Source organism: Zootoca vivipara, chromosome 8 (assembly GCF_965207765.1).
Source record: "Zootoca vivipara chromosome 8, rZooViv2.hap1.1, whole genome shotgun sequence".
NCBI classification, from domain to species: Eukaryota; Metazoa; Chordata; class Lepidosauria; order Squamata; family Lacertidae; genus Zootoca; species Zootoca vivipara.
The window spans coordinates 4,952,113-4,978,786 of NC_142591.1; the positions used below are offsets into that span (position 1 = coordinate 4,952,113).

The following is a 26,674-nucleotide window of genomic DNA, read 5'->3' on the forward strand; positions in this document are numbered from 1 at the left end:
GAAGGAGACATCCATCCTCTAATCTACCTTGCTGGACTGGGTCATTAGTCAAATATAGATTCATTTTGTTATGTGTATGCATTGTGTTTTAGTCTATGTATTTAGCTAATTTTTCTATATTGAACAATGGTGTTACTATTCACTGATAACTCCACGTTTTCAGGCAATAAGCATTCAACCTATCAAATTAATACCAACAATAAGACTGATAGAATGTTACGAAATCATTCCGAATCTATGATTGCATTTAAGTCAAGAGTGGATACAAGCAGTTCTGGATATATCTTAGATCCCCTAAATAAAGTTTCTTATCACTCAAAACCTGCGGAATGGCTCTGCACTGATACAATAATGACAGAAAAGAAAGTTCTCAGTTCAAAACTACTATTGTTACTACTACTACTACTACCACAATTAATTATTGCATTTCAGTTTACAGTCTGACAAACTGAAATTCTGGCAGAGTAGTGCACACTTTGAATGCACTTGTGTAGAAGCTTTTTCTTCATGTCATAAACATTCCTGATTAATTACAGTAAACTTCCACATGTGCCAAAGCAATCCAAAAACGTAATACATCTAACAAAACTTTTATCTTCAGATATGTTTCATTGACTTCAATGGAGTTTATACCCAGGTAAGTTGGTATAGGATTGCAATGTAAAAACTGTAATAAAATCTTACTAGCAAAGGTTGTATAGAATTACATACCAATACTATGAAAACAGAAATGAAAAACCAATTATTCAAAAGGATCATATGGGAAATACCATTGAAAAGCATCCAAAAAAAGTCTAAGGGAGAATATTGAATAATTCACCACCTAAGGAATTGGGAATCATCACACAGAATCGTAAGGAAAGATGTATCACCCAAAACTTCCTCTAGTGCAGCAGTGGCCAGCCAGACGCCACAGGGAAGATTACGAACATATGAGAAAAATGTCAAATGAATATGCATAAGACTAAAGAATGAAAGCGTTATCCTGTGCTAAAGTGAATTTAAACTCCTTTTCCAGCATTTTATTATGGCCAACAGAACAGAAATAAAGCACACAATGCACCAAAATCTTAAAGACAGAACAAAATACAAAATTTAAATTTCCTAAACAAGTTCATAATTAAATAAAGGCCAAATCACCTGAATTCTGGCAGGGATAGGGTTGCCAGGGCACCCCACAATTGTTTTTAGGAAAACCTGAAAGTTGTTGAGCTTTTTCTAGATAAAAACGCCCCGAAAACCGTGATTTTGCAATTGATTTGCAGAAGATTAAGGACAAAGCGCCACCTTTTGGAAATCCCCCCCGCAGATGTCAATTCCGCCTTTGAAATCCCAGTAACGTCCAGGGAAATCCAAATGTATGGCACCCCTAGGCAGAGATATAGGCTTTCTGAATTATTGCATGGTTTTCTTCTGCTGACAATTGCTTGTGTTTATGCAACATCAAAGACATCCCAAAGTGACATTATCATCTACCAGCAAAAACAATAAAAATATTAAAACAACAGTTTCTATGCAAAGAAAAGCAAATCTGAATTAAGCTTATGGAACTACTAATCAAGCAATACTAAAGTACATTTGGACAACCAGTGAAAGAATTTTTAGTCATTCTCAGTTCTCCATATAGATCAGGGGGAAATAGCAATATAGAATTATAAGCATGAATATCAGCAAATACAGTTCCCCATGTGGACTCAGAGTGTCACTGTTGGACAACGTGGGAGCAGCCATGGCTCAGCATTTGTGAGGCTCTTGGAGCAGTCTCTCTCTCTCTTAACACATCAGTGAAGCAGAAAGGAAAAGCTTTTATTTTAAAAGCTGCTTAAGAAAGGAAAGCTCTCAGTTTCCCAAGGATCAGCTCAAAAGAACAATATTTCTATTATCTCACTTAAGTGTACTGGGAGTCTTGAAAACTGAAGTGAAGGAGGAGGAGAAATCAGGAAATGAAATGGATGTGATGGAGGTAAAGCAGGCAGAGAGAACAAGGGACATCACCAAGAGGCAAGTACTGTTTCTGTTCATATTCTGGTCTGTGTTCTGCTGCCAGGTAGTGTCTGAGCAGGTTCAGTATTCAGTTCCAGAGGAAGCAGAGCAGGGCTCCTTTGTGGGGAACCTTGCTAAAGATCTGGGGTTGGATATCAGAGAGCTGTCAAAGCGCAAGCTTGGGATTTCTTCAGAAAAGCAATTCTTTGATTTGAATGAACAAAATGGCAACCTGTATGTGAATGAGAGGATAGACCGGGAAGAGATTTGTGGGAAATCATCTACTTGTGTCCTCAAATTAGAAGTTGTGGCACACAATCCTTTGAATATTTTCCACGTAAATATTTTTATCCAGGACATTAATGATAATGTCCCACATTTCCGGAATGAAAATATTGAGCTTAAATGGAGTGAATCTACTCTGCCAGGAACTCGATTTGCTCTTGGATATGCTGAAGATGATGATATTGGAATGAACTCCCTCCAGAATTATCAACTGAGCTCAAATCCATATTTCAAACTAGAAATTCAAGCTGGCAATGATGGCGGCAAATATGCAGAGTTAATATTGCAGAAACAACTGGACAGAGAAAAGGAGCACACACATCACATGGTCCTTACAGCCATGGATGGTGGAGAACCTCCAAAAACTGGAACAGCCAAAATTGTGGTAACAGTTATTGATATTAATGACAATGCCCCTGTTTTCACCCAGACAACCTATAAAGTGAGCCTGAAGGAGAGTGCACCCAAAGGAACCTCTGTGCTTCAAGTCAAAGCATCTGACAGTGATGAAGGGTCATATGCTGAGATCACTTATACTTTCAGGGACATAGCGGAAACAGCCGAGCAGAAGTTTCATCTGGATCCCAGAGACGGAACAATTGCACTCATAAAAAGTGTTGATTTTGAGGACAGACAAAAATATGTGATGATAATTCAGGCTAGTGATGGAGGAGGATTGGCAGCACATTGCAATGTGGAGATTGAGGTTCTTGATGAGAATGACAATGCTCCAGATGTGATCCTTACATCCGTGTCCAGCCCAATTCCGGAAGATGTCACATCTGGAGCTGTGATTGCTCTCATTAAAGTTCAGGACAGGGATTCTGGGGATAATGGAGAAGTCACCTGTCACCTGAAGGAGCTTGTACCTTTCCTGATAGTCTCATCTTCAGATAATTACTTCAAGCTCCTCATAGATGGTGCCCTTGACAGAGAAAGGACTCCAGAGTATAATATTACAATCATAGCCACAGACAAAGGCACACCTCCACTCTCCACACAAAAATCCGTATTAATACAGATCTCAGATATCAATGATAACCCGCCAGCCTTTGAAAAATATTCCTATACTGCCTACATTCCAGAGAACAACCCATCTGGAACTTCAATTTTCCACGTCAAGGCCTCTGACCCAGATCTGGATCGCAATGCCCGAATCACTTACTCCATCCTTAACAGCAACATCAAGGACCTGCCTCTCTCCTCCTATGTTTCCATTAACTCTGAGACCGGGATCATCTATGCCCAACGCTCCTTTGACTATGAGCAATTCAGGGAGTTTCAGATTCAAGTGAAGGCCCAAGATGGAGGTTTTCCACCACTCAATAGCAGTGCCACAGTGACAATATGTGTTTTGGATCGAAATGATAACGCTCCGCAGATCCTGTATCCTTCACAATCAACAGAGGGCTCACCTTTCTTTGAGATGGTGCCTCGGTCAGCTGAGTCGGGTTATCTGGTGACAAAGGTAGTGGCCGTGGACTCTGATTCGGGACACAATGCTTGGCTCTCCTTCCATCTCCTGCAGGCCACAGAGCCCTCACTCTTCAGCATTGGCTCCCACACAGGAGAGGTGCAAACAGTCCGAGCATTACTTGAGAGAGATGCAGTGAAGCAGAGGCTGGTCATCCTGGTGAAGGACAATGGGCATCCTCCTCTCTCAGCCACCACGACTTTGAGCTTGGTGTTTGCTGAGAACTTCCAGGAGGCTCTTCCAGAAATGAACTCCCAGCCAAATGACTCAGAGTATCAGTCTGATCTGCAGTTTTATTTGGTATTGGCTTTGACCTTGGTGTCCTTTCTGTTCCTGGTGACAGTGATACTGACCATTCTGATGAAGCTTCAAAGGTCAAGGAACCCCACTTTCCTTCAGTGCTTTATTCCTGACCCCCATTCAAAGGCTGGTGCCATATTCCCACCAAATTATGAGGACGGAACTTTGCCTTATTCCTACCAGGTCGGTCTGTCCTCTGAATCCAGGAGGAATGAGTTGACATTCCTGCAGCCCACTGTCCAAATAGCAGAGAACATCCTTTGCAATGGCAACTCTGACATTTCTTTGATGGTCAGTGGAGGGAATTTAAATTCTGAAAAGGAAAATGACAGCACGGTGAGTTATATTGCATGTTTCTTTTAGGGAATTAGATGCGTTGTCACTTGTTTGAGAGTTTTATTATAAACAGTGGATGTTATCAAACTGGCATTCCAGACAGTTCAGGCCATGTCACCAGGGAAGTAGGTAGGGAGTAGTACTGAGCTGCTACTGCTGCAGAGCCACCTAATTGGACTTTCCAGCAACTACTGAGGGACAACATTGCAGGATGGTGGAGGCTCTGTTAGAATTGTCTAGGTGCACATCTGCATGGTAATTCAGGGTGCTGTGCTAAGACCACAGAGTGATGGCTGAGCAGAGAGAATGCTAATTTTTTCTTTTCTTATTTTTGCAGTACAAATGCAATTGAATATGTAGTTATTTTTACATTCTGTCCTTTAAGAAATTTACAAGAATACCAAAAAGTCTTTCATAGCATATTCTTTAAATAAGTTGGTAAATTTCTTAGTAATTGGTAAAAAATTTCAACTGAATTTTAGGAAGTGTTTGTGGAGTTTTTCATGGGTTGGATTATTTAATGAGAGTAAAGGATCAATTAATCACTAAACATTTAAGAATAACTTGATTTGGTTCTCATATATACAAATAATCTTGCATAGCATTTGGATATTGTGTTCTGGTCACAGACACAGCTTGGGATTTGGGTCTGGTGAGAACAGCACAACATATTAAGTGGTGGAGCACTGATGGAAGCTATCAGTTGTACAAGCATTTCTTAGGTCCTGTGATTGCATGTTGTTTGTAGAATGGAAAATTCTCATGTACAACCTGTGTGGAACAGTGGCATCAAAAGGGAGTTTCTCTTGGCATGAGTTCCAGAGATGTTGTATTCCACACTGTGTGTGTGTGTGTGTGTGTGTGTGTGTGTGTGTAGTGGGGACTATAGAATTATTTTAAATAAATAAATAATATGCACATATCCCCCCACTTCCAAGATATGTATATACTGGAAAAGCAAAACACAATTAATGAATTAAAAGGAAGAACTGTGTTCCCTGGATTGACAAATACCCTAAACCAAACAGGACCGTATCATGAACCCAAAACTATCCCCTGCCCCCCCCCCCCGCACTGGCCAAGTCCTGTATTCTCTTATATATTACTGGCATTCCTTTCCTTGGTACTTAAACAGTAAAGAGTATTTGCATTATATTGTTAGAGATTATGACAAGTTGTTAAGTGTGGTGAGCAGTTTGTATGTAAAGGTGTGTGGACGTGGAGCGTGCGGTTAGTATTTCTACTTACACCATCTCCAGTCATGCTTCCATACTGTAGAAATATAGGTGACAAATGACCATTGAGTCACAACTACCAATGGTAGATGCCCTTTTAACTCGTTGGCATGGAATGTTTTCTTATGGAGAGTCAATCTGGCCAGGACATACATCTGCACATCCTGTAACTGCTGTACTTTAAAGCTGGATCATGCTTACCACCAGTGTATTATTAGGAAAGATGAAGACTAATGTTAAAAGAACATTTGTTGACATTATCTAGTGGATAATTCAGTGTCTTGTCCCTCCTGCTAATGGCCAAATTCAGTTTTAGCCGTTTAATCTTGTAGAACAAGAAGCACAACATCAAGCTCTCCAACAAAGATGGCCAAAAACCACCTACTTCTGCTGCTTAACAAGCTCTCACATGCTCATTTTTAATAAAGCTCTCTTCTGAGTTTCACATCCAATTTTCACATGTGCACTTCTAAGTTACAATTGAATGTTATCCACAGTAGTGGTGTTTGTGATAAGCTGGAGCTGTGGATGAGGCAGCAGTGTGGTTGGGTCTGTATGCTTCTGTCAGCAACCAATCTTGCATTCCTGCTGGTGCACCTGCATGGCCCTAACCTTGCCGTGACTGAAGCAAAGCCCTGCCCAGATAAGCAGTGGCAATGAATTAGAGAATGTGGCCATTTTACTTCTTTGCTCTGTGCAGTAATACCTAGTGTTTATACAGCACTTTAGAATGTTCAAGGCGCTTCACACATAGTGCTGTGTAACTCTTACAATAAGCCAGAAAAGTAAATCAGTGTTATGATATAGGGGAGGGAGAGAGGCTGCATTCAAATTTGTGGAGAATATTGAATTAGTTACTTTTCCTGATTTTAATGCCCGCATTTCTGTCCTGTTCTTTTCACTGTGGTACCTGCTGTGCTATGGAACTGTGGTTTTTGACTGAAATACTGGCAAGTTGTGCTAATTTTCATGCACACCAGCGTATTTGGTGTGACACAACAATGAATGTCACTGGCCAATGCCACAACTCTGTCAGCCTTTCGGCACATGGATGACTCTGTTTCCCCATTAAAACAGCAGGAAAAAACTGTGTGCCAGCATATCAGTTTCCTCACTTTACAACTATAAGCATCCTCAGACATCACACTGACACAAAGAAAAGAAGAAGTACCAGAGGCTTACTATTCCTTTTTCTGCATCCCAATTGAATCTTTTGAATATCCAGCAAACAACATTGCTGAGAAAGTTCAGTATTCCAGAATTCAATTTATTTCAGAATTTCCACTAATGGGGTAGGGCAGGAACCCTAAATATATTTCTCTTTCCTGCTCCTTTTCGACTTGTTTACAACAACAAAAGTTGTCATGCTTATTTATCCTTAGTGGGTAAATTCTAAGGAAAAGAAATAAAGAATACTGTATGGACAAATATATCTAGTTATCCTAGGTATATTTGCATTTATAATAGCAGTAATACACTACTGTACAGTGAAATGGTATTTATTTAATTTTCAAAACTGAGGTTTTTGCACTTTGGGCTTGAGCCTCTGGGTGTCACTGTTCACCAGAATGGAGGAGAAATGAGAAATCCTGCCCAATTGAAGTTGCCGTTCCATTAAACACAAGCACAAAAAATCTGAAGGAACAAGCTGCTCGTCAGTGTAAAGAAGAAATGAAAGTGTATTTTCCTTAGAAAAGAGTTGGATACAGCATCATTTGAACCAGAATCTAAAGGCCTTTAACCTGCTGCAAGGATGGAAGGAATCCAGAGGCTGTGGAACTGCAGAAAGGGAATTTTCCAGTGCCTTTTCATGATGTTTTCTTGGAAGGCAGTTTCTGGGCAGATCCACTACTCCATTCCAGAAGAGATGCACAAAGGCTCTTCCGTGGGGAATGTTGCAAAGGACCTGGGAATGGATGGCAAGCAGCTCCCAGACCATGGACTTCGCATTGTTTCCCCTGTAGGTATGATTCAGTACTTTTCTTTGAATGACAACAACGGCCATTTGCAGATATCTGAGAGAATAGATAGAGAGGAAATCTGCAGAGAGGCAGAGAAATGTATTTTGAAGTTTCAGGTTCTTGTTGAAAGCAAACTGAAGCTTTATGGAATCGAAGTGGAAATTACAGATATAAATGATAATGCTCCCCACTTCCCTCTAGGGGAACAGGAGCTGGAAATCAGTGAGGCATCTATACCTGGATTCCAGAGCCCTCTTCCTGAAGCTCAAGACCCAGATTGGGGGATAAATTCCGTGCAGAGCTACCAACTCACAGGCAGTAGCCATTTTGCTTTGCATGTGCAAACAGAAGAAAATGGGGTCAGACTTGCTGAACTTGTATTGGAAAAGTCATTGGACAGAGAGGAACAATCAGCTTACGATCTGCTCCTCACAGCTACTGATGGAGGTGATCCCATCAGGACTGGCACATTACAAATCCACATCGTTGTCCTTGATGCAAATGACAATGCACCAGTTTTCAGCCAACCTCTCTATGAAGTTAGTGTCAATGAGAATATTCCCAAGTGGTCCACAGTTCTGACAGTTAGAGCGACTGATATGGATGAAGGAATCAATGGAGACATAAAATACTCTTTCCAAAAAATCGCAAAGCGAGATTCCCAAATGTTTCTGTTAAATTCCACAACAGGTGAAATCATCCTTATTGGGAATCTTGATTATGAGGAATCATCTTTATATGTGTTTGAGATACAAGGAAAAGATGGAGGAAGACTGAGTGACAGATCAAAAGTTGTGATATCTGTTATGGATCTGAATGACAATGCACCTGAATTATCAGTTACCTTTGCCAGCAACACCATACTTGAAAGTTCACCATCCCAAACGGTAATTGCCATTTTAAATGTCCAAGACCGAGATTCAGGAATCAATGGGGAAATCACATGTTCAATCCCTAGCAACCTTCCTTTCCAGCTAAAGAAGTCCATGGATAACTTTTACAGTTTGGTGACTGATGGTGCCCTTGACAGAGAACAGGTGTCAGTCTTCAATATTACTGTCACTGTTACTGACCATGGAGTCCCCCCTCTTTCTACAGTCACAGTTATCACACTTCATGTTTTAGATACAAATGACAATCCACCCCTCTTTGAAAAAACAGACTATACTTTCTATTTTGTGGAGAATAACCAAAGAGGAGCAATGGTCTCTTCCTTAAGAGCAAATGATATTGACTGGGAAGAAAATGCCAGAATAACATATTCCATCACTGATGACGAAAGAAGTGACTCCCGCCTCTCCTCCTACCTCTCCATTAACTCTGAGACGGGGGTTATATATGCTCTGACCTCCTTTGATTATGAAGAGTTTCGGGAGATTAAGTTCAGTGTAAAGGCTCAGGATGGAGGTTCTCCACCACTCAGCTCCAACGTCTCAGTGACTCTCTTCATCCTGGACCAAAATGACAATGCTCCCCAGATCCTGTACCCCTCCCCTCCCACCGACGGCTCCACGGGGATAGAGCTGGCCCCTCGCTCCTCTGAGCCAGGCTACCTGGTCACTAAGGTGGTGGCCGTGGATGCAGACTCTGGCCAGAATGCCTGGCTCTCCTACCAGCTGATCAAGGCCACTGAGCCAGGACTCTTCACTCTGGGGCTCCACACGGGAGAGATCAGGACGGCCCGCTTCTTTCTGGAGAAAGATGCCCTCAAGCAAAGCCTGGTGGTTTTAGTGAAGGACAATGGGCAGCCACCTCTCTCTGCTTCAGCCACTCTGACTGTGGTGCTGGCTGACACCATCCCTGCAATCCTTTCAGACCTGAGCAGCATCTCAGCTCCTGTAGAGCCTCCATCTGACCTCACCTTCTACCTGGTTCTTGCAGTGGCTTTTGTCTCCTGCTTGTTCTTCACTTTCCTCCTTGTGTTAGGGGCCATCAAGTTGCACAGGTGGAGAAATTCTCAGCTACTTGAGGCGGGGAGTATGAATTTCAGTGGGGCTCCTATCTCACAGTTTGTTGGGATTGACGGAGTCCGAGCATTTCTGCACTCCTACTGCCATGATGTTTCTTTGACTTCAGGCTCCAAGAAAAGCCAATTTAGTATTTCCAAGGCAAATTATTCCAATACTCTGAGCAATCAACAGACTTGTGAGGTAAACAATCCTATCATATCTGGTGAAAATTTAAATTTGAATGATGGTGATCCAGTCATAGCCCAGGTGAGTTAATCAGGTTATCTTTTGATTTTATATGAACTTACTCATCTTGGTGAATTTCACATCTATCTGCTGACCTGCAATACTATATTGGAGGCTGTTATTATACATAGCACATTGTTTTATATTTATTAGTAACACTGCAGTTGTTGTTTTTCAGAATTTTGTTTTGTGTTATAAAACAGACAAATTATTTTACTCAATTACATTTCTTAACTTTACTGTTATATTGCTCAGTAGCAAAGCGACTCTCTGATCCTCATTGCCAAATATATATTATGGTATGTAAAAATATAATTGATGCTATGCAACTTTTTAATGAACATCAATATTACGGGCACCATCCATAGGAGAGATAACCACATGCTTAAGTTCCTTCTCCAGAAATCACTGGGTCTCAGAAGGCTGCAATTTACCATATAGATGTAGGTATATTTTGGAATGACATGTGTGCATAGGAAGAATAATCATGAGTTATACTTATGCACTTGTTTGACTGATATTCTAGCATCTGCCGAATCGAGAAAAATGAATATATCATGCTAACTGAATATGAATTAAGATAGATTATTTAGTGCATTTGTGCAATTAGTTTTAGGCTGAATCTTCTGTCTTTTCCATTAGTAAATGTCATGTGGATTCTCATGTTCTCTGCCAGGATGGGTAGGGCAGAAGGAAAAAACAAAGATGTAACCTGGCAGAAGAAAGCACTGCCATATGCAAGGATTAAAGTGAATCTTCCATATGACGGACCATGAGTGCACCTACCACTTTCCAAACCTCTAAAAGGATAAGATCAAAGACAGGGAGGTGTGTGGATAGGGAAGACTCTCACATAAGACTAGGCAGAGACAGAGCTGTTCCTTGTAATGGCTTTGAAATGCCAAGCACCAGGGGCGGCCCACCCATGAGGTAAGGTGTGGTGACCACATTAGGCAGCAGAGTCCGCCAGGGCAGCAGGTCCTGATGTCAGTTCCTGACGTAGATCTTCACTCAGCCCATCTTCCCTGGTGGGGAGGGGGTGCCATTCTGGGGTCTGTCTCAGGTGCCAAAATGTACTGGGCCAGCCTTGCCAAACACCGCTTGGCTTTTTGCTACATACAAAACTATTCATAAATATGACATCAGGAATCACAAGACAGAGAAACCAGTAGGAGAACACTTCAATCTCCCAGGACATTCTATAAAAGATCTCAAAGTAGCTGTTTTATTACAGAAAAATTTCAGAAACAGACTGGAAAGACAAGTTGCTGAATTGCAACTCATTACCAAGCTTAAAACCATGGAGAGACCTGGTATGAACAGAGACATAGGATTCTTATCTCATTATACATGATCAAGCTTTCTTTAGCAACTCAGCCCTTGCTTTTTCCTGCAAGACCAATTGCAGCCATTAACAGTCGTTAATAGTCATCAACAGGTTTACCACTCCTATCAGCCCATCACCCATTCCCACCCCCACCCTCCACCACCCTCTGAATATACATAAGGGTCTGGTTACTTCTGTTTCAGTGTATCTGAAGAAGTGTGCATGCACACGAAAGCTCATACCTATGACAAACTTAGTTGGTCTCTAAGGTGCTACTGGAAGGATTTTTTAATTTTAATTTTTTTAAAAATTTTATTTTGACTCCGTCAGACCAACACGGCTACCTACCTGTAACTATTCCTGGAGAAAATCTACCAGAACTTTCCTGTCACTAAATATGGTAATTATTTTCTGACAAATAAACCATAATTTCTGCTGTGGAGCCTCTTCTAGAGAATGCTTATTCACTCTATTTGATCTCCTGTGTGTATCTGTGGCAGCCTTTAGTGTTTTAGAAGTGCTGGCAGCGCTCCTCCCCCAATTCTTCTGAGGAAAATATGATCTTTCCTGAATACTTTTTCTACTGCCCTCACAATTAAGCAAGCATCTTCAATCCCTTACTAGGCCTCAAAAAAAAATCAACCAGTATACCGTGTTTCTCATATTATAAGACACGTCTTATATTTATTTTTTCCTCAAAAAAACACACTATGGCTTATTTTCAAGGGATGTCTTATTTTTTTCCTCCTCCTCCTGCCGCGGCCGGCATTGCTGCTGCTCCTATCACTATGTCTTATTTTCGGGGTATGGCTTATATTCTTTGAATGCTTAAAAATCCTGCTATGGCTTATTTTATGGGGATGTCTTAAAATATGAGAAACAGGGTATATGCAGTGCTGGAGGGCACTGTCCTGATTATATGATTTTAAAAAAAAGTTATTAAATGCCATGAATATGAGCTGTTTGTTCCTAGAAACTGGGACGCGTCGTTTCTGTGGCGGGTTTGTCTGAGATGAAGTAATCCCTAGAAGTTATTTTCTCTAGATATTATTAACACAGTAAATGTGGATGGATGTTAAAAACTCACCCAAAGGCAAATGTGAACACTTTGCAAAGAGGCTTAGATATATCTTATGCTGTGAAAAAGCTAAAGACCTGCCAATCATTAAGAATTCATTGTATAGTTAACTTACAGTATAATGGTATACATACCTACTCAGAAGTACATATCTTTGAACTTAATGGCTACAGCTTAGGCTTTGGTTTAGGGTTGGCATTGGGGGGAAAACAGGGTTCTTGTGCCTTTAACAGATGTATGGCAGACAGAAATTCAAGAGGTTGAGCCTTTCCTAGTATGGAAATACAATTATGGGGAAAGTTTCACCATGACCGTGCTCACTCTAATTTTGTGGTATGCCGTGCTCCCCACAGCAGCCATTTTGTGTTATGCCATGCACCCATGGAAGCCATTTTGTGACTGGCACCCACAGCACTCTCTCAGAATTAAAAAGGTGACCACAGGTCCAAAAAACACTGATGGCGCCTGGTGTAATTGCAAAGCAGGCAAACTGTCGGGTTTCTGAGGTGGCAGCAGCTAGAGTGAGGAAAGGTGGAGAGCAGGCCCTCAGCCTGGCAGAACCACCTCCCCTGCTTCCTTGCTGAGGAGAAATGAGCAGGCCTTGGGACTGAGGCTTTGTAAAATGGTGAGACTCGGTACTGGTTCCCTGACCACTTGAATTTATAATTTTGTCTAGATGGGGCAACTGCAATACTTCTGGTGGACAGGCTGCCATGTGCTTCCCTGCCACAGGGGACCACTATCTGAGATATATTTGGCAGGTATGCATGGGATGTGGAAAGTCCTTTAGGCCGCCTTCCTGGTGGCATTGACTGCCTGCTGTAGACCTTTTTATTCCAATAGGCATTAATCCTGCCTTGAAGCTGAATGTTCTTGACTATATCCCAAAGATAGACTTTTTTTTATTAAAAAAAAAGCACAAACACTGACTCCATGGCAGGAATGTTGAAGTGACTCATTTTATCTGCAAAGTCTGAGGTAAATCAACATAGTGTACAGAGTCCTGATTTATTCTTCCAAAAGAACTCTGCCAAATTCTTCTTTACATATTTGGGGGCAAATGATAGAAAAAGAAGACAGTTTATTTACTGCTGCTGCAATTTCTAGGGGAAATTCTAGGGGAGTGTGACATGTTACAAACAAAGGGAAACAGGTATGAGTGACCTTTATTCCTTCCTGTATAATATGCAAAGCAGGGCTAGGCACAAGCATCACAGAATTATGGGTGATTCTAGCAGGTGAAATTATTGCATTTTATCATAGTGGAGACACATGAGTTATCACTTCACATATTAGAAATTTAGGATTCCAAAATAAGGCTTCTGCAGTTTTGTATTGAGCCTCATGGTGTCGCTGTTCACCAATAAGGGGAAAAAGTAAAAGATCCAGCCTCACATTCTTTGCTATTACACAGTGTAGCACACAATAACTGAGACGACATGACAGTACAGAAAGCAAAACTGAAGTAAGTTTTGCTTAGAAACAAATTGGCTATTTTGAACTGGAACTAGGAGCAGAACAAAGGGAATACCAGAAACCAATCATTGGAGCTTTTGAACAGAACCAGCATTTTTTATCCTGGTATAAGATCATGGAAGAAACCCACAGACTCAGGAGATGCAAAAAAGGAATCCTGCAATGCCTTGTCATGGTGACTATCTGGAAGGCAGTTTCTGGGCAGATCCGCTATTCCATTCCTGAGGAGATGCAGAAAGGCTCTTTTGTGGGGAATGTTGCAAAGGACCTGGGAATGGATGGGAAGCAGCTTTCAGATCATGGACTCCGCATTGTTTCCAGTGTAGGTATGGTTCAGTATTTTGCTTTGAATGTCAACAATGGCCATTTACAGATTTCTGAAAGAATAGATAGAGAGGAAATCTGTGGAGAGACAGACAAATGCATATTGAAGTTGCAGGTTTTTATTGAAAGCAAATTAAAACTCTATGGAATTGAAGTGGAAATTACAGATATAAATGACAATGCTCCTTGGTTTCTACCAAAGGAATGGAAAATGAAAATCAGTGAGACAGCTACACTCAGAGACAGGTTTTTTCTACCCAAAGCTCAAGATCCAGATCTAGGGATAAATTCTATACAAAATTATCAACTTTCAGGCAATAGCCATTTTTCTCTGCATGTGCACACAGGAGAAAATGGGGCAAGACATGCTGAGCTAGTGCTGGAGAAACTTCTGGACAGGGAAGAGCAACCAGATTATGATCTAATCCTCACAGCTACTGATGGGGGTGATCCAGTCAGGTCTGGTACTGCTCAAATTCATGTAATTGTTCTAGATGCAAATGACAATGCACCGGTTTTCACACAACAAATCTTTGAAGCAAGCATGAAGGAGAATATTCCTAAAGGGTCTGTAGTCGTTACAGTGAGAGCCACCGATATAGATGAAGGGATAAATGGAGAGGTAAAGTATTCATTTGAAAAAAACACAGAGAAGAATTCTAAAATGTTTCTATTGAATTCAACAACAGGAGACATTATCCTTGCAGGAAGCCTTGACTTTGAAATATCATCCTTATATGAATTTGAGGTGCAAGCCATTGATGGTGGTGGTCTAAGTGACAGGTCAAAGGTTGTGATCTTTGTAACAGACTTAAATGACAATGCACCTGAAATAGCAATCACCTTTGTACTCAACTCTGTCCCTGAGAACACACCAACGGGAACTGTCATTGCCATCTTAAATGTCCAAGACAGAGATTCAGGAGTCAATGGGGAGGTTATATGCTCAATTTCCAACAGTCTTCCTTTCCAACTTAAAAAAACAATGGACAATTTTTACACTTTAGTGACAGACAGAGCCCTTGACAGGGAACAAGTGGTGACCTATGATATCATTGTTACAGCAACTGATAATGGGATTCCAGCATTATCAACCTCTGCAATTATTTCACTGCAGCTGTTAGACACAAATGACAACCCCCCAGTCTTTCTACAGTCAGTCTACACTTCTTATCTCCTAGAAAACAATCCAAGAGGAGCATCAGTCTTTTCCCTGAAAGCAATTGATCCAGACTGGGAAGAAAATGCCAGAATAGTATATTCCATCACTGATGACGAAAGAAGTGACTCCCGCCTCTCCTCCTACCTCTCCATTAACTCTGAGACGGGGGTTATATATGCTCTGACCTCCTTTGATTATGAAGAGTTTCAAGACATTCGGTTCCGTGTAAAGGCTCAGGATGGAGGTTCTCCACCACTCAGCTCCAACGTCTCAGTGACTCTCTTCATCCTGGACCAGAATGACAATGCTCCCCAAATCCTGTACCCCTCCCCTCCCACCGACGGCTCCACGGGGATAGAGCTGGCCCCTCGCTCCTCTGAGCCTGGCTACCTGGTCACTAAGGTGGTGGCCGTGGATGCAGACTCTGGCCAGAATGCCTGGCTCTCCTACCAGCTGATCAAGGCCACTGAGCCAGGGCTCTTCACTCTGGGGCTCCACACAGGAGAGATCAGGACGGCCCGTTTCTTTTTGGAGAAAGATGCCCTCAAGCAAAGCCTGGTGGTTTTAGTCAAGGACAATGGGCAGCCACCTCTCTCTGCTTCAGCCACTCTGACTGTGGTGCTGGCTGACACCATCCCTGCAATCCTCTCAGACCTGAGCAGCATCTCAGCTCCTGTAGAGCCTCCGTCTGACCTCACCTTCTACCTGGTCCTTGCAGTGGCTTTTGTCTCCTGCTTGTTCTTCACTTTCCTCCTTGTGTTAGTGGCCATCAAGTTGCACAGGTGGAGAAATTCTCAGCTGCTTGAGTCGGGGAGTATGAATTTCAGTGGGGCTCCTATCTCACAGTTTGTGGGGATTGACGGAGTCCGAGCATTTCTGCACTCCTACTGCCAGGAAGTTTCTCTTACTACAGACTCTAGAAAGGCAAATTATTCCAATACTCTGAGCAATAAAGAAGCTTGTGAAGCAAATGATCCTATCCTACCTGGTGAAGATTTAAACTTGAACAATGAAGGCTTAATCATAGTCCAGGTGAGCAAACAATTTTAGATTGTCATGATTTTTTGTTTTGCCTCTGTTTTCTGCCTCTGCTTTCTCATTATATTCAGAACTATGTCAGTCTTCTTTTTATTTCTTTCAGCTCCCTCTTCTTTTAGTCATCACTGCGTATCTGATCCTTCTGTGAAGGATCTTCTTTCATCAAATCTTTATCTTGATGCAACAGGTGACCAATCTTTGCCTCATTTGTGTTACTTTGGACTGCTGGTGGGGGCTCATAAAACAGGATGCTCCTCTATATGAAAACATAGTTCCCTACATATTGCAAACAATCATGCCTGGTAGACAGTTATTTGCCTGATTTTATTCCTCTCATCTAGTTTTTATGTGGAAGTATTGATCCCAACCAGTATTGATCAAGACTTCAGTATGTGGGTTCCTGTTTATGGATGGATTTGATGCATTCTTAATTGTTTTAGCTTTGACTGTTGTATTTTGTTTTTATCTCATTTCTGCATAACATTTCCAAACGTTGGGATGGATGGATAGACAGCTAGTATATGAATAAATGAGTGTATAAATGTGAGCAGCCACCTCTCTTGGTACTGCCAAGACATAGGTTTACTGCCTTGGTGAGCACTAGAAACTAGTGGCCTATGACAAGTCAGTGTCCACCAGGGCAGTCTCGAGCAGGTCGTGTGCCCTGGCGCTGAGGGGCGGAGATCGCTCTGGCGCCCCCGCCCTCGCAGGGCGCAGCATGGTTTTCGCGCGACCCGGCGCCCTGGTGCACCGCGCCACCGGGGGTCTACCTAGAGCCGGCCCTGGTGTCCACTCCAGTCATTCAGACAGACAAGCTCTTAAACTGGAAGCAAACTGGTTCATTTTTCTTTTTTTTTCACGCATCTTGTGCACTACAAATACCTACCGTGGTCTGCATGGACACATAGGATAGACAAACATCTAGTCAGCAAGTAACTTTGGTGGACTTGTGTTTGTATGTCCATGGTACTTCATAGGGATTTATCTGATAGTAAGTAACCCCTTTTCACTACACTCCCTCCAGCAAGCTGATATTGATATTCCCATTGCCAAAAGGCTTGTTATGTCATTTTCCAAAAGCAATTATGGTTTTACTTAACTTTTTATTGACTGAGATATTATTGATGTTTGTATATTTTAGAATGAGAAGACAAGGAGACTTAATTGAGGAGGGGACACTGGGAATAAAAAATAAAAAATGCAAGCAAATTTATGGAAGATGTCCCCAAACAACATATGTTTTGTGCCAAGTTATTGACACAGCTGTAAGTGGTAGGAGCTGAACTTTGGGGTGACCATTTGTTACAATGTCATGGAAGTACATTCATTGCAGAATTAAAACTACACTGGAGCAGGGATGGGATGGGAATCATTTGATTGACACAAAATTGTATGACGGTTAAAGAGAAACTGGAAATGATTTAATATTGGGAACACTGGGAAAAAATGGTGCTTGAAATATTTGTATTTACATTGTAAATTATATTTACATTACAGTATTGTAAATACAAGTGGTAGAATCTTTTGATCACATTAATCAAATGCACATTGGTTAGTTTGGTCTTTCAGTATTTTATTCTTTTACAAAAACTTTGTAAATGGAATGATGCACAAGTATAGAGATATTAAAGCTATTTTTTAAACTGGATGAAAGACAGATAGCAAATAACGTAATAATGTGTTGCACATTATTTTTCTAAATAGTGCAGCTAGCTTTAGTCCAGGTCCTATGGGAAGATTTTAAATATAAGCTCTCCCATCATTTTTAATCACTTTAATTCAGCTAGGACCTTTTAATTAATTTCAAGCATAAAATGGAGTTCACCAGTGCTGTTAGCTAGTCCTCCCTGCCATTTCCTCCGCTTTCAAGTAAAAAAATCACCTTTGAAAAGGTGTGGGGTGGGGGTGGTAACTGTAAGTGGGCAGAGGTAAGAGAGTCCTCTTTAGCCTCTACCTGGAAATGTTGTTCCTGAACATGCACAGAAATGGAATTTTGTTCCAGAGAGCATGTCAAGTGTAGTTTCCTCTGCCTCCTGATCCAATTCAGGAGACATTGACAAACACTGTGTACCCTGGTAAGGAATTACACTCCTTAAACGACAATTTCTCTAGAAGCCTCTGGAAACAAATCTTCAATCTCTGATGAGTTGTCCTCACTAGCAGTTACCCCCTCTCTGCTATCCCTATGGTGTTTTTTAAAAATAAAATAAAACAAAGCAATAACCCTAAATGGTGAGGGACTGGGAGGCATCAAGGATGCACACAAGGGATGGGGAAGAAATTTGTTTCAGTTTGCATTTAAAGTTGAACTTACATCACAAGCAATTACCTTCTTTAGGGATAAAATTCTATGTAGAATGATAGAAATTGTAAATACAGTTCCCCATGTGGACTCAGAGTGTCACTGTTGGACAACATGGGAACATCCATGGCTCAGCATTTGTGAGGCTCTTGGGGCAGTCTCTCTCTCTTAACACATCAGCAGCGGAGAAAGGAAAAGCCTTCATTTTAGAAGCTGCTCAAGAAAGGAAACCTCTGTTTCCCAAGGATAAGCTCAAAAGAACAATATTTCTATTATCTCACTTAAGTGTACTGGGAGTCCTGAAAACTGAAGTGAAAGAGGAGGAGAAATCAGGAAATGCAATGGATTTGATGGAGGTAAAGCAGGCAGAGAGAACAAGCGACAACACCAAGAGGCAAGTACTGCTTCTCTTCATATTCTGGTCTGTGTTCTGCTGCCAGGTAGTGTCTGAGCAGGTTCAGTATTCAGTTCCAGAGGAAGCAGAGCAGGGCTCCTTTGTGGGGAACCTTGCTAAAGATCTGGGGTTGGATATCAGAGAGCTGTCAAAGCGCAAGCTTGGGATTTCTTCAGAAAAGCAGTTCTTTGATTTGAATGAACAAAATGGCAACCTGTATGTGAATGAGAGGATAGACCGGGAAGAGATTTGTGGGGAATCATCCACTTGTGTCCTCAAATTAGAAGTTGTGGCACATAACCCTTTGAATATTTTCCACGTAAATATTCTTATCCGGGACATTAATGATAATGTCCCACACTTCCAGAATGAAAATATTGAGCTTAAATGGAGTGAAGCTACTCTGCCAGGAACTCGATTTGCTCTTGGAAATGCTGAAGATGATGATATTGGAATGAACTCCCTCCAGAATTATCAATTGAGCTCAAATCCATATTTCAAACTAGAAATTCAAGCTGGCAATGATGGCGGCAAATATGCAGAGTTAATATTGCAGAAACAACTGGACAGAGAAAAGGAGCACACACATCACATGGTCCTTACAGCCATGGATGGTGGAGAACCTCCAAAAACCGGAACAGCCAAAATAGTGGTAATAGTTATTGATATTAATGACAATGCCCCTGTTTTCACCCAGACAATCTATAAAGTGAGCCTGAAGGAGAGTGCACCCAAAGGAACCTCTGTGCTTCAAGTCAAAGCATCTGACAGTGATGAAGGGTCAAATGCTGAGATCACTTATACTTTCAGTGACATCCCAAAAACAGCCAAACAAAAGTTTCATCTGGATCCCGGGAATGGAACAATTACACTTCTGGAAAGTGTTGATTTTGAGGACAGACAAAAATATGTGATGAAAATTCAGGCAAGTGATGGAGGAGGATTGGCGGCACATTGTAATGTGGAGATTGAGGTTCTTGATGAGAATGACAATGCTCCAGATGTGATCCTTACATCCGTGTCCAGCCCAGTTCCAGAAGATGTCACATCTGGAGCTGTGATTGCTCTCATTAAAGTTCAGGACAGGGATTCTGGGGATAATGGAGAAGTCACCTGTCACCTGAAGGAGCTTGTACCTTTCCTGATTGTCTCAACTTCAGATAATTACTTCAAGCTTCTCATAGATGGTGCTCTTGACAGAGAAAGGACTCCAGAGTATAATATTACAATCATAGCCACAGACAAAGGCACACCTCCACTCTCCACACACAAAACCATATCAATACAGATCTCAGATATCAATGATAATCCGCCAACCTTTGAAAAATCTTCCCATACTGCCTACATTCCAGAGAACAACCCATCTGGAGCTTCAATTTTCCACGTCAAGGCCTCTGACCCAGATCTGGATCGCAATGCCCAAATCACTTACTCCATCCTTAACAGCAACATCAAGGACTTGCCTCTCTCCTCCTATGTCTTCATTAACTCTGAGACTGGGATCATCTATGCCCAACGCTCCTTTGACTATGAGCAATTCAGGGAGTTTCAGATTCAAGTGAAGGCCCAAGATGGAGGTTCTCCACCGCTCAACAGCAGTGCCACAGTGACAGTATGTGTTTTGGATCGAAATGATAATGCTCCGCAGATCCTGTACCCTTCACAATCAACAGAGGGCTCACCCTTCTTTGAGATGGTGCCTCGGTCAGCTGAGTCGGGTTATCTGGTGACAAAGGTGGTGGCCGTGGACTCTGATTCTGGACACAATGCCTGGCTCTCCTTCCATCTCCTGCAGGCCACAGAGCCCTCACTCTTCAGTATTGGCTCCCACACAGGAGAGGTGCAAACAGTCCGAGCATTACTTGAGAGAGATGCAGTGAAGCAGAGGCTGGTCATCCTGGTGAAGGACAATGGGCATCCTCCTCTCTCAGCCACCATGACTTTGAGCTTGGTGTTTGCTGAGAACTTCCAGGAGGCTCTTCCGGAAATGAATTCCCAACCAAATGACTCAGAATATCAGTCTGATCTGCAGTTTTATTTGGTATTGGCCTTGACCTTGGTGTCCTTTCTGTTCCTGGTGACGGTGATTCTGACCATTCTGATGAAGCTTCGAAGGTCAAGGAACCCCACTTTCCTTCAGTGCTTTATTCCTGACCCCCATTCAAAGGCTGGTGCCATATTCCCACCAAATTATGAGGACGGAACTTTGCCTTATTCCTACCAGGTCTGTCTGTCCTCTGAATCCAGGAGGAATGAGTTGACATTCCTGCAGCCCACTGTCCAAATAGCAGAGAACATCCTTTGCAATGGCAGCTCTGACATTTCTTTGATGGTCAGTGGAGACAATTTAAATTCTGAAAAGGAAAATGACAGCACGGTGAGTTATATTGCATGCTCCTTTTAGGGAATTAAGTGTGTTATCACTTGTTTGATAGTTTTATTGTAAACGGTGGATGTTATCAAACTGGCATTCCAGACAGTTCTGATCATGTCACCAGGGAAGTTGGTAGGGAGTAGTACTGAGCTGCTACTGCTGCAGAGCAACCTAATGGGACGGATTTTTCAGCAGTTGTTGTGGGAGAAAACTGCAAATTGTGGAAGCCTCAGTCTGAATTATCTAGATGCATATCTTCATGCTGATCTGGGACCACAGCATGAAGGAGACAGTGCTAAATTGTTCTTTTTCTTATTTATTTCTTTGCAGCATGACTAAAATTGAATGTTTAACTATTTTAAAGTTCTATCTTGAAATATATATATATATATATATATATATATATATATATATATATGCAAGAACAAACACAAAAACATCCTACGTAGTATAGAAGTTTGCAAATTACTATAATTTATAAGTGAGGGAGATTTGTTCATTTTTAACAATAGAGATCTGTATTTTTGTATTTTTCTGATTGAGAGTATATAAATGTTCTACATTGTTAAACTTTTATATTATTAAAAATGAATAAAAACAATATTTTAAAAATGACAAGCATAATTTAAAGCACACTGAAAGTTTAAACCACAGCAGAATAGGTTAAAAGAAATTAAAGCAAATTAAAAATGCAAGCAATTGTATGTAAGATTGGTTGCATTATGCTCCTCATAACTTGGAACCCTCACCCAGTGTCAGAAAACAACAGCAACACACTATTATTATTATTATTTGGGGGGGGGGGCTGTTTCTACCCCAATGAGATTTCCAGTGTAAGGTGGGGGTAGAATTTCGAATCCCAGAAAATATATGTGTCTGTGGTGTCAGAAGAGGAGTGCTTGACAATGTCCAAACATCCCAAGCCGGACAACACTTATTTGTAGGATGTGTTTCTAACCCCATTAAGAAACTCACAAGAAAACTGTCCTTGATTAGAGAGAAGTCCCCAAACAACATTATATGGTTTGTGCAAAGTTATTGACACAGTTGTAAGTGGCAGGGACTGAACTTTGGAGATATTGTAGGGGTGACCATTTGTGACAATGTCCAGGAGGTACTTTCATTACAGAATGAAAACTACACTGCAGGGGGGTGGGGATGCTTTGATCAGAGAAACAAAATAGTTCATTACTGGGAACATTGCAGGGAAAATGGTGTTAGAAATAGTTGCTTTACATTATTGTAAATACAAGTGGTAGAATCTTTTGATCACATTAATCAAATGCACTTTGGTTAGTTTGGTCTTTCAGTATTTTATTCCTTTACAGAAACTTTTTAAATGGAATAATGCAAAAGTATAGAGCTATTAATGCTATGTTTAAACTGGAGGAAAGACAAATAGCAAATAAGATAAGAAATGTGTTATATGTCATCTTTTTTATAAAGAGTGCAGCTAGCTTTAGTCCAGGTCCTATGAGAAGATATTAAATATACCGGTAAGCTCTCCCATCTTTTTAAATCACTTTAATTAAGCGAGGACCCAGTTTTCTTTGAATTAATTTCAAGCATAAAATGGGTTTCACCAGTACCGTTAGCTAATCCTCCCTGCTATTTCTTCGCCTTTTAAAGAAAAAATATCACCTTTGAAAAGGTGTGGTGTGCTGGTGGTAACTGTCAATGAGCAGAGGTAGGAGAGTGCTTTCTAACCTCAAACCAGAAATGATGTTCCTGAACATGCACAGAAGTGGATTTTCCTGCCAGAGAGCATGTCAAGTGTAGTTCCCTCTGCCTCCTGATCCAATAAAGGAGACATTGCCAAACTCTGTGTACCCTGACAAGGAATTACACCCCTTAAATGATCTAGAAGACCACAATTTCTTTAGAAGCCTCTGGAAAGAAACTTTCTATATCTGATGAGCCCTACTCACCAACAGGTATCCCCTCTCTACTATTCCTATGGTTTTTCTTGGTGGTTTTTTATATTATTATTAAAGAAAGAAAATAAAGGAATGATGCTGAATGGTGAGGGATTGGGAAGCAAAGAGGATGCACACAAGAGATGGGGAAGAATTTTTTTCAAATTCCATTTAAAAGGTGAACTTATATTGCAAGCAATTCCCTATTTTAGACATAAAATCCCATGTAGAATTATAGAAATAGCAGAAACAGTTCCCCATGTGGACTCAGAGTGTCACTGTTGGACAACATGGGAGCAGCCATGGCTCAGCATTTGTGAGGCTCTTAGAGCAGTCTCTCTCTCACTTAACACATCAGCGGAGAAGAAAGGAAAAGCTTTTATTTTAAAAGCTGCTCAAGAAAGGAAAGCTCTCAGTTTCCCAAGGATCAGCTCAAAAGAACAATATTTATATTATCTCAAATAAGTGTACTGGGAGTCTTCATAACTGAACTGAAAGAAGGAGGAAATCAGAAATGACAATGGATGTGATGGAGGTAAAGCAGGCAAAGAGAACAAGGGACATCACGAAGAGGCAAGTAATATTTCTGTTCATATTCTGGTCTGTGTTCTGCTGCCAGGTAGTGTCTGAGCAGGTTCAGTATTCAGTTCCAGAGGAAGCAGAGCAGGGCTCCTTTGTGGGGAATCTTGCTAAAGATCTGGGGTTAGATATCAGAGAGCTCTCAAAGCGCAAGCTTGGAATTTCTTCAGAAAAGCAGTTCTTTGATTTCAATGAACAAAATGGCAACCTGTATGTGAATGAGAGGATAGACCGGGAAGAGATTTGTGGGGAATCATCTACTTGTGTCCTCAAATTAGAAGTTGTGGCACACAACCCTTTGAATATTTTCCACGTAAATATTCTTATCCAGGACATTAATGATAATGCCCCACACTTCCAGAATGAAAATATTGAGTTTAAATGGAGTGAAGCTACTCTGCCAGGAACTCGATTTGCTCTTGGAAATGCTGAAGATGATGATATTGGAATGAACTCCCTCCAGAATTATCACTTGAGCTCAACTCCATATTTCAAATTGCAAATTCAAAGTGGCAATGATGGCGGCAAATATGCAGAGTTAATATTGCAGAAACAACTGGACAGGGAGAAGGAACACACACACCACATGGTCCTTACAGCCATGGATGGTGGAGAACCTCCAAAAACTGGAACAGCCAACATATTGGTAACAGTTATTGATATTAATGACAATGCCCCTGTTTTCACCCAGACAATCTATAAAGTGAGCCTGAAGGAGAGTGCACCCAAAGGAACCTCTGTGCTTCGAGTCAAAGCATCTGACAGTGATGAAGGGTCAAATGCTGAGATCACTTATACTTTCAGTGACATCCCAAAAACAGCCAAACAGAAGTTTCATCTGGATCCCAGAGACGGAACAATTACACTCATAGAAAGTGTTGATTTTGAGGAAAGACAAAGATATGTGATGATAATTCAGGCAAGTGATGGAGGAGGATTCACAGCTCATTGTAATGTGGAGATTGAGGTTCTTGATGAGAATGACAATGCTCCAGATGTGATCCTTACATCCGTGTCCAGCCCAGTTCCTGAAGATGTCACATCTGGAGCTGTGATTGCTCTCATTAAAGTTCAGGACAGGGATTCTGGGGATAACGGAGAAGTCACCTGTCACCTGAAGGAACTTGTACCTTTCCTGATAGTCTCATCTTCGGATAATTATTTCAAGCTCCTCATAGATGGTGACCTTGACAGAGAAAGGACTCCAGAGTATAATATTACAATCACAGCCACAGACAAAGGCACACCTCCACTCTCCACACACAAAACCATATCAATACAGATCTCAGATATCAATGATAATCCGCCAGCCTTTGAAAAATCTTCCTATACTGCCTACATTCCAGAGAACAACCCATCTGGAACTTCAATTTTCCACGTCAAGGCCTCTGATCCAGATCTGGATCGCAATGCCCGAATCACTTACTCCATCCTTAACAGCAACATCAAGGGCTTGCCTCTCTCCTCCTATGTCTCCATTAACTCTGAGACTGGGGTCATGTATGCCCAACGCTCCTTTGACTATGAGCAATTCAGGGAGTTTCAGATTCAAGTGAAGGCCCAAGATGGAGGTTCTCCACCACTCAATAGCAGTGCCACAGTGACAGTATGTGTTTTGGATCGAAATGATAATGCTCCGCAGATCCTGTACCCTTCACAATCAACAGAGGGCTCTCCTTTCTTTGAGATGGTGCCTCGGTCAGCTGAGTCAGGTTATCTGGTGACGAAGGTGGTGGCCGTGGACTCTGATTCGGGACACAATGCCTGGCTCTCCTTCCATCTCCTGCAGGCCACAGAGCCCTCACTCTTCAGCATTGGCTCCCACACAGGAGAGGTGCAAACAGTCCGAGCATTACTTGAGAGAGATGCAGTGAAGCAGAGGCTGGTCATCCTGGTGAAGGACAATGGGCATCCTCCTCTCTCAGCCACCACGACTTTGAGCTTGGTGTTTGCTGAGAACTTCCAGGAGGCTCTTCCGGAAATGAACTCCCAGCCAAATGACTCAGAGTATCAGTCGGATCTGCAGTTTTATTTGGTATTGGCCTTGACCCTGGTGTCCTTTCTGTTCCTGGTGACGGTGATTCTGACCATTCTGATGAAGCTTCGAAGGTCAAGGAACCCCACTTTCCTTCAGTGCTTTATTCCTGACCCCCATTCAAAGGCTGGTGCCATATTCCCACCAAATTATGAGGACGGAACTTTGCCTTATTCCTACCAGGTCTGTCTTTCCTCTGAATCCAGGAGGAATGAGTTCACATTCCTGCAGCCCACTGTCCAAATAGCAGAGAACATCCTTTGCAATGGCAACTCTGACATTTCTTTGATGGTCAGTGGAGGCAATTTAAATTCTGAAAAGGAAAATGACGGCACGGTGAGTTATATTGCATTCTTTTCTTTCTTTTTTAGGGAATTAGGTGTGTTATCACTTGTTTTAGAGTTTTATTGTAAATGGTGGCTGTTATCAAACTGGCACCCCAGACAATTCAGGCCATGCCACCAGGGAAGTAGGTAGGGAGTAGTACTGAGCTGCTACTGCTGGAGAGCAAGCCAGTGGAATGGGCCTTCTAGCAGTTGTTGAAGGGCAAAACTGCAAGTTGGGGGAGCCTCAGTCTGAATTATCTAGATGCATATCTTCATGCTGACTTAGGGTGATGATCTGGGATCACAGGATGGCATAGCATGTTTGAGTGGAGACAGTGTCTATCCAGGGCAGTCTCCAGCAGGTCGCGTGCCCTGGCGCTGAGGGGCGGAGATCGCTCGAGCGCCGGCGCCCCCGCCCTCACAAGGCACAGCATGGTTTCTGCGCGGCGGCTTGGCGCCCTAGCACCCTGCACCACCGGGGGTGTACCTAGCGCCAGCCCTGTGTCTATCCTTCCTTTCTTCCTTGTATGACTAAAATTGAATATGTATCTATTTTAATGTTCTGTCTTTAAAA

At 41.8% G+C, this 26,674-nt stretch overlaps 1 protein-coding gene and 2 pseudogenes across 8 annotated transcripts in view; all 3 read left to right on the forward strand.

Annotated features, from left to right (window-relative positions):
* The window catches only part of LOC118079302 (protocadherin gamma-C5), a 274,853-nt gene that overhangs the window by 38,365 nt on the left and 209,814 nt on the right, over window positions 1–26,674 (forward strand). Inside the window, exon 1 of one of the 6 annotated variants that reach the window (XM_060278101.2) lies at window positions 7,367–9,790. The exons of 3 other annotated variants lie outside the window; for them this stretch is intronic. In XM_060278101.2, coding sequence (XP_060134084.2) covers window positions 7,367–9,790 — 2,424 coding nt within the window. Of the gene's footprint in view, window positions 1–7,366; window positions 9,791–18,531; window positions 21,248–21,858; window positions 26,111–26,674 lie in introns of those variants that run through there. 2 more of the 6 variants (XM_060278098.2, XM_088675030.1) reach the window with 2 other exon arrangements.
* Window positions 21–5,490, forward strand: LOC148684724 (protocadherin gamma-B1 pseudogene; annotated as a pseudogene). Its single transcript, XR_015951310.1, has one exon. The product of XR_015951310.1 is annotated as a protocadherin gamma-B1 pseudogene (transcript).
* LOC132592568 (protocadherin gamma-A6 pseudogene) lies at window positions 12,018–18,093 on the forward strand (annotated as a pseudogene). The gene has a single exon (XR_015951312.1). The product of XR_015951312.1 is annotated as a protocadherin gamma-A6 pseudogene (transcript).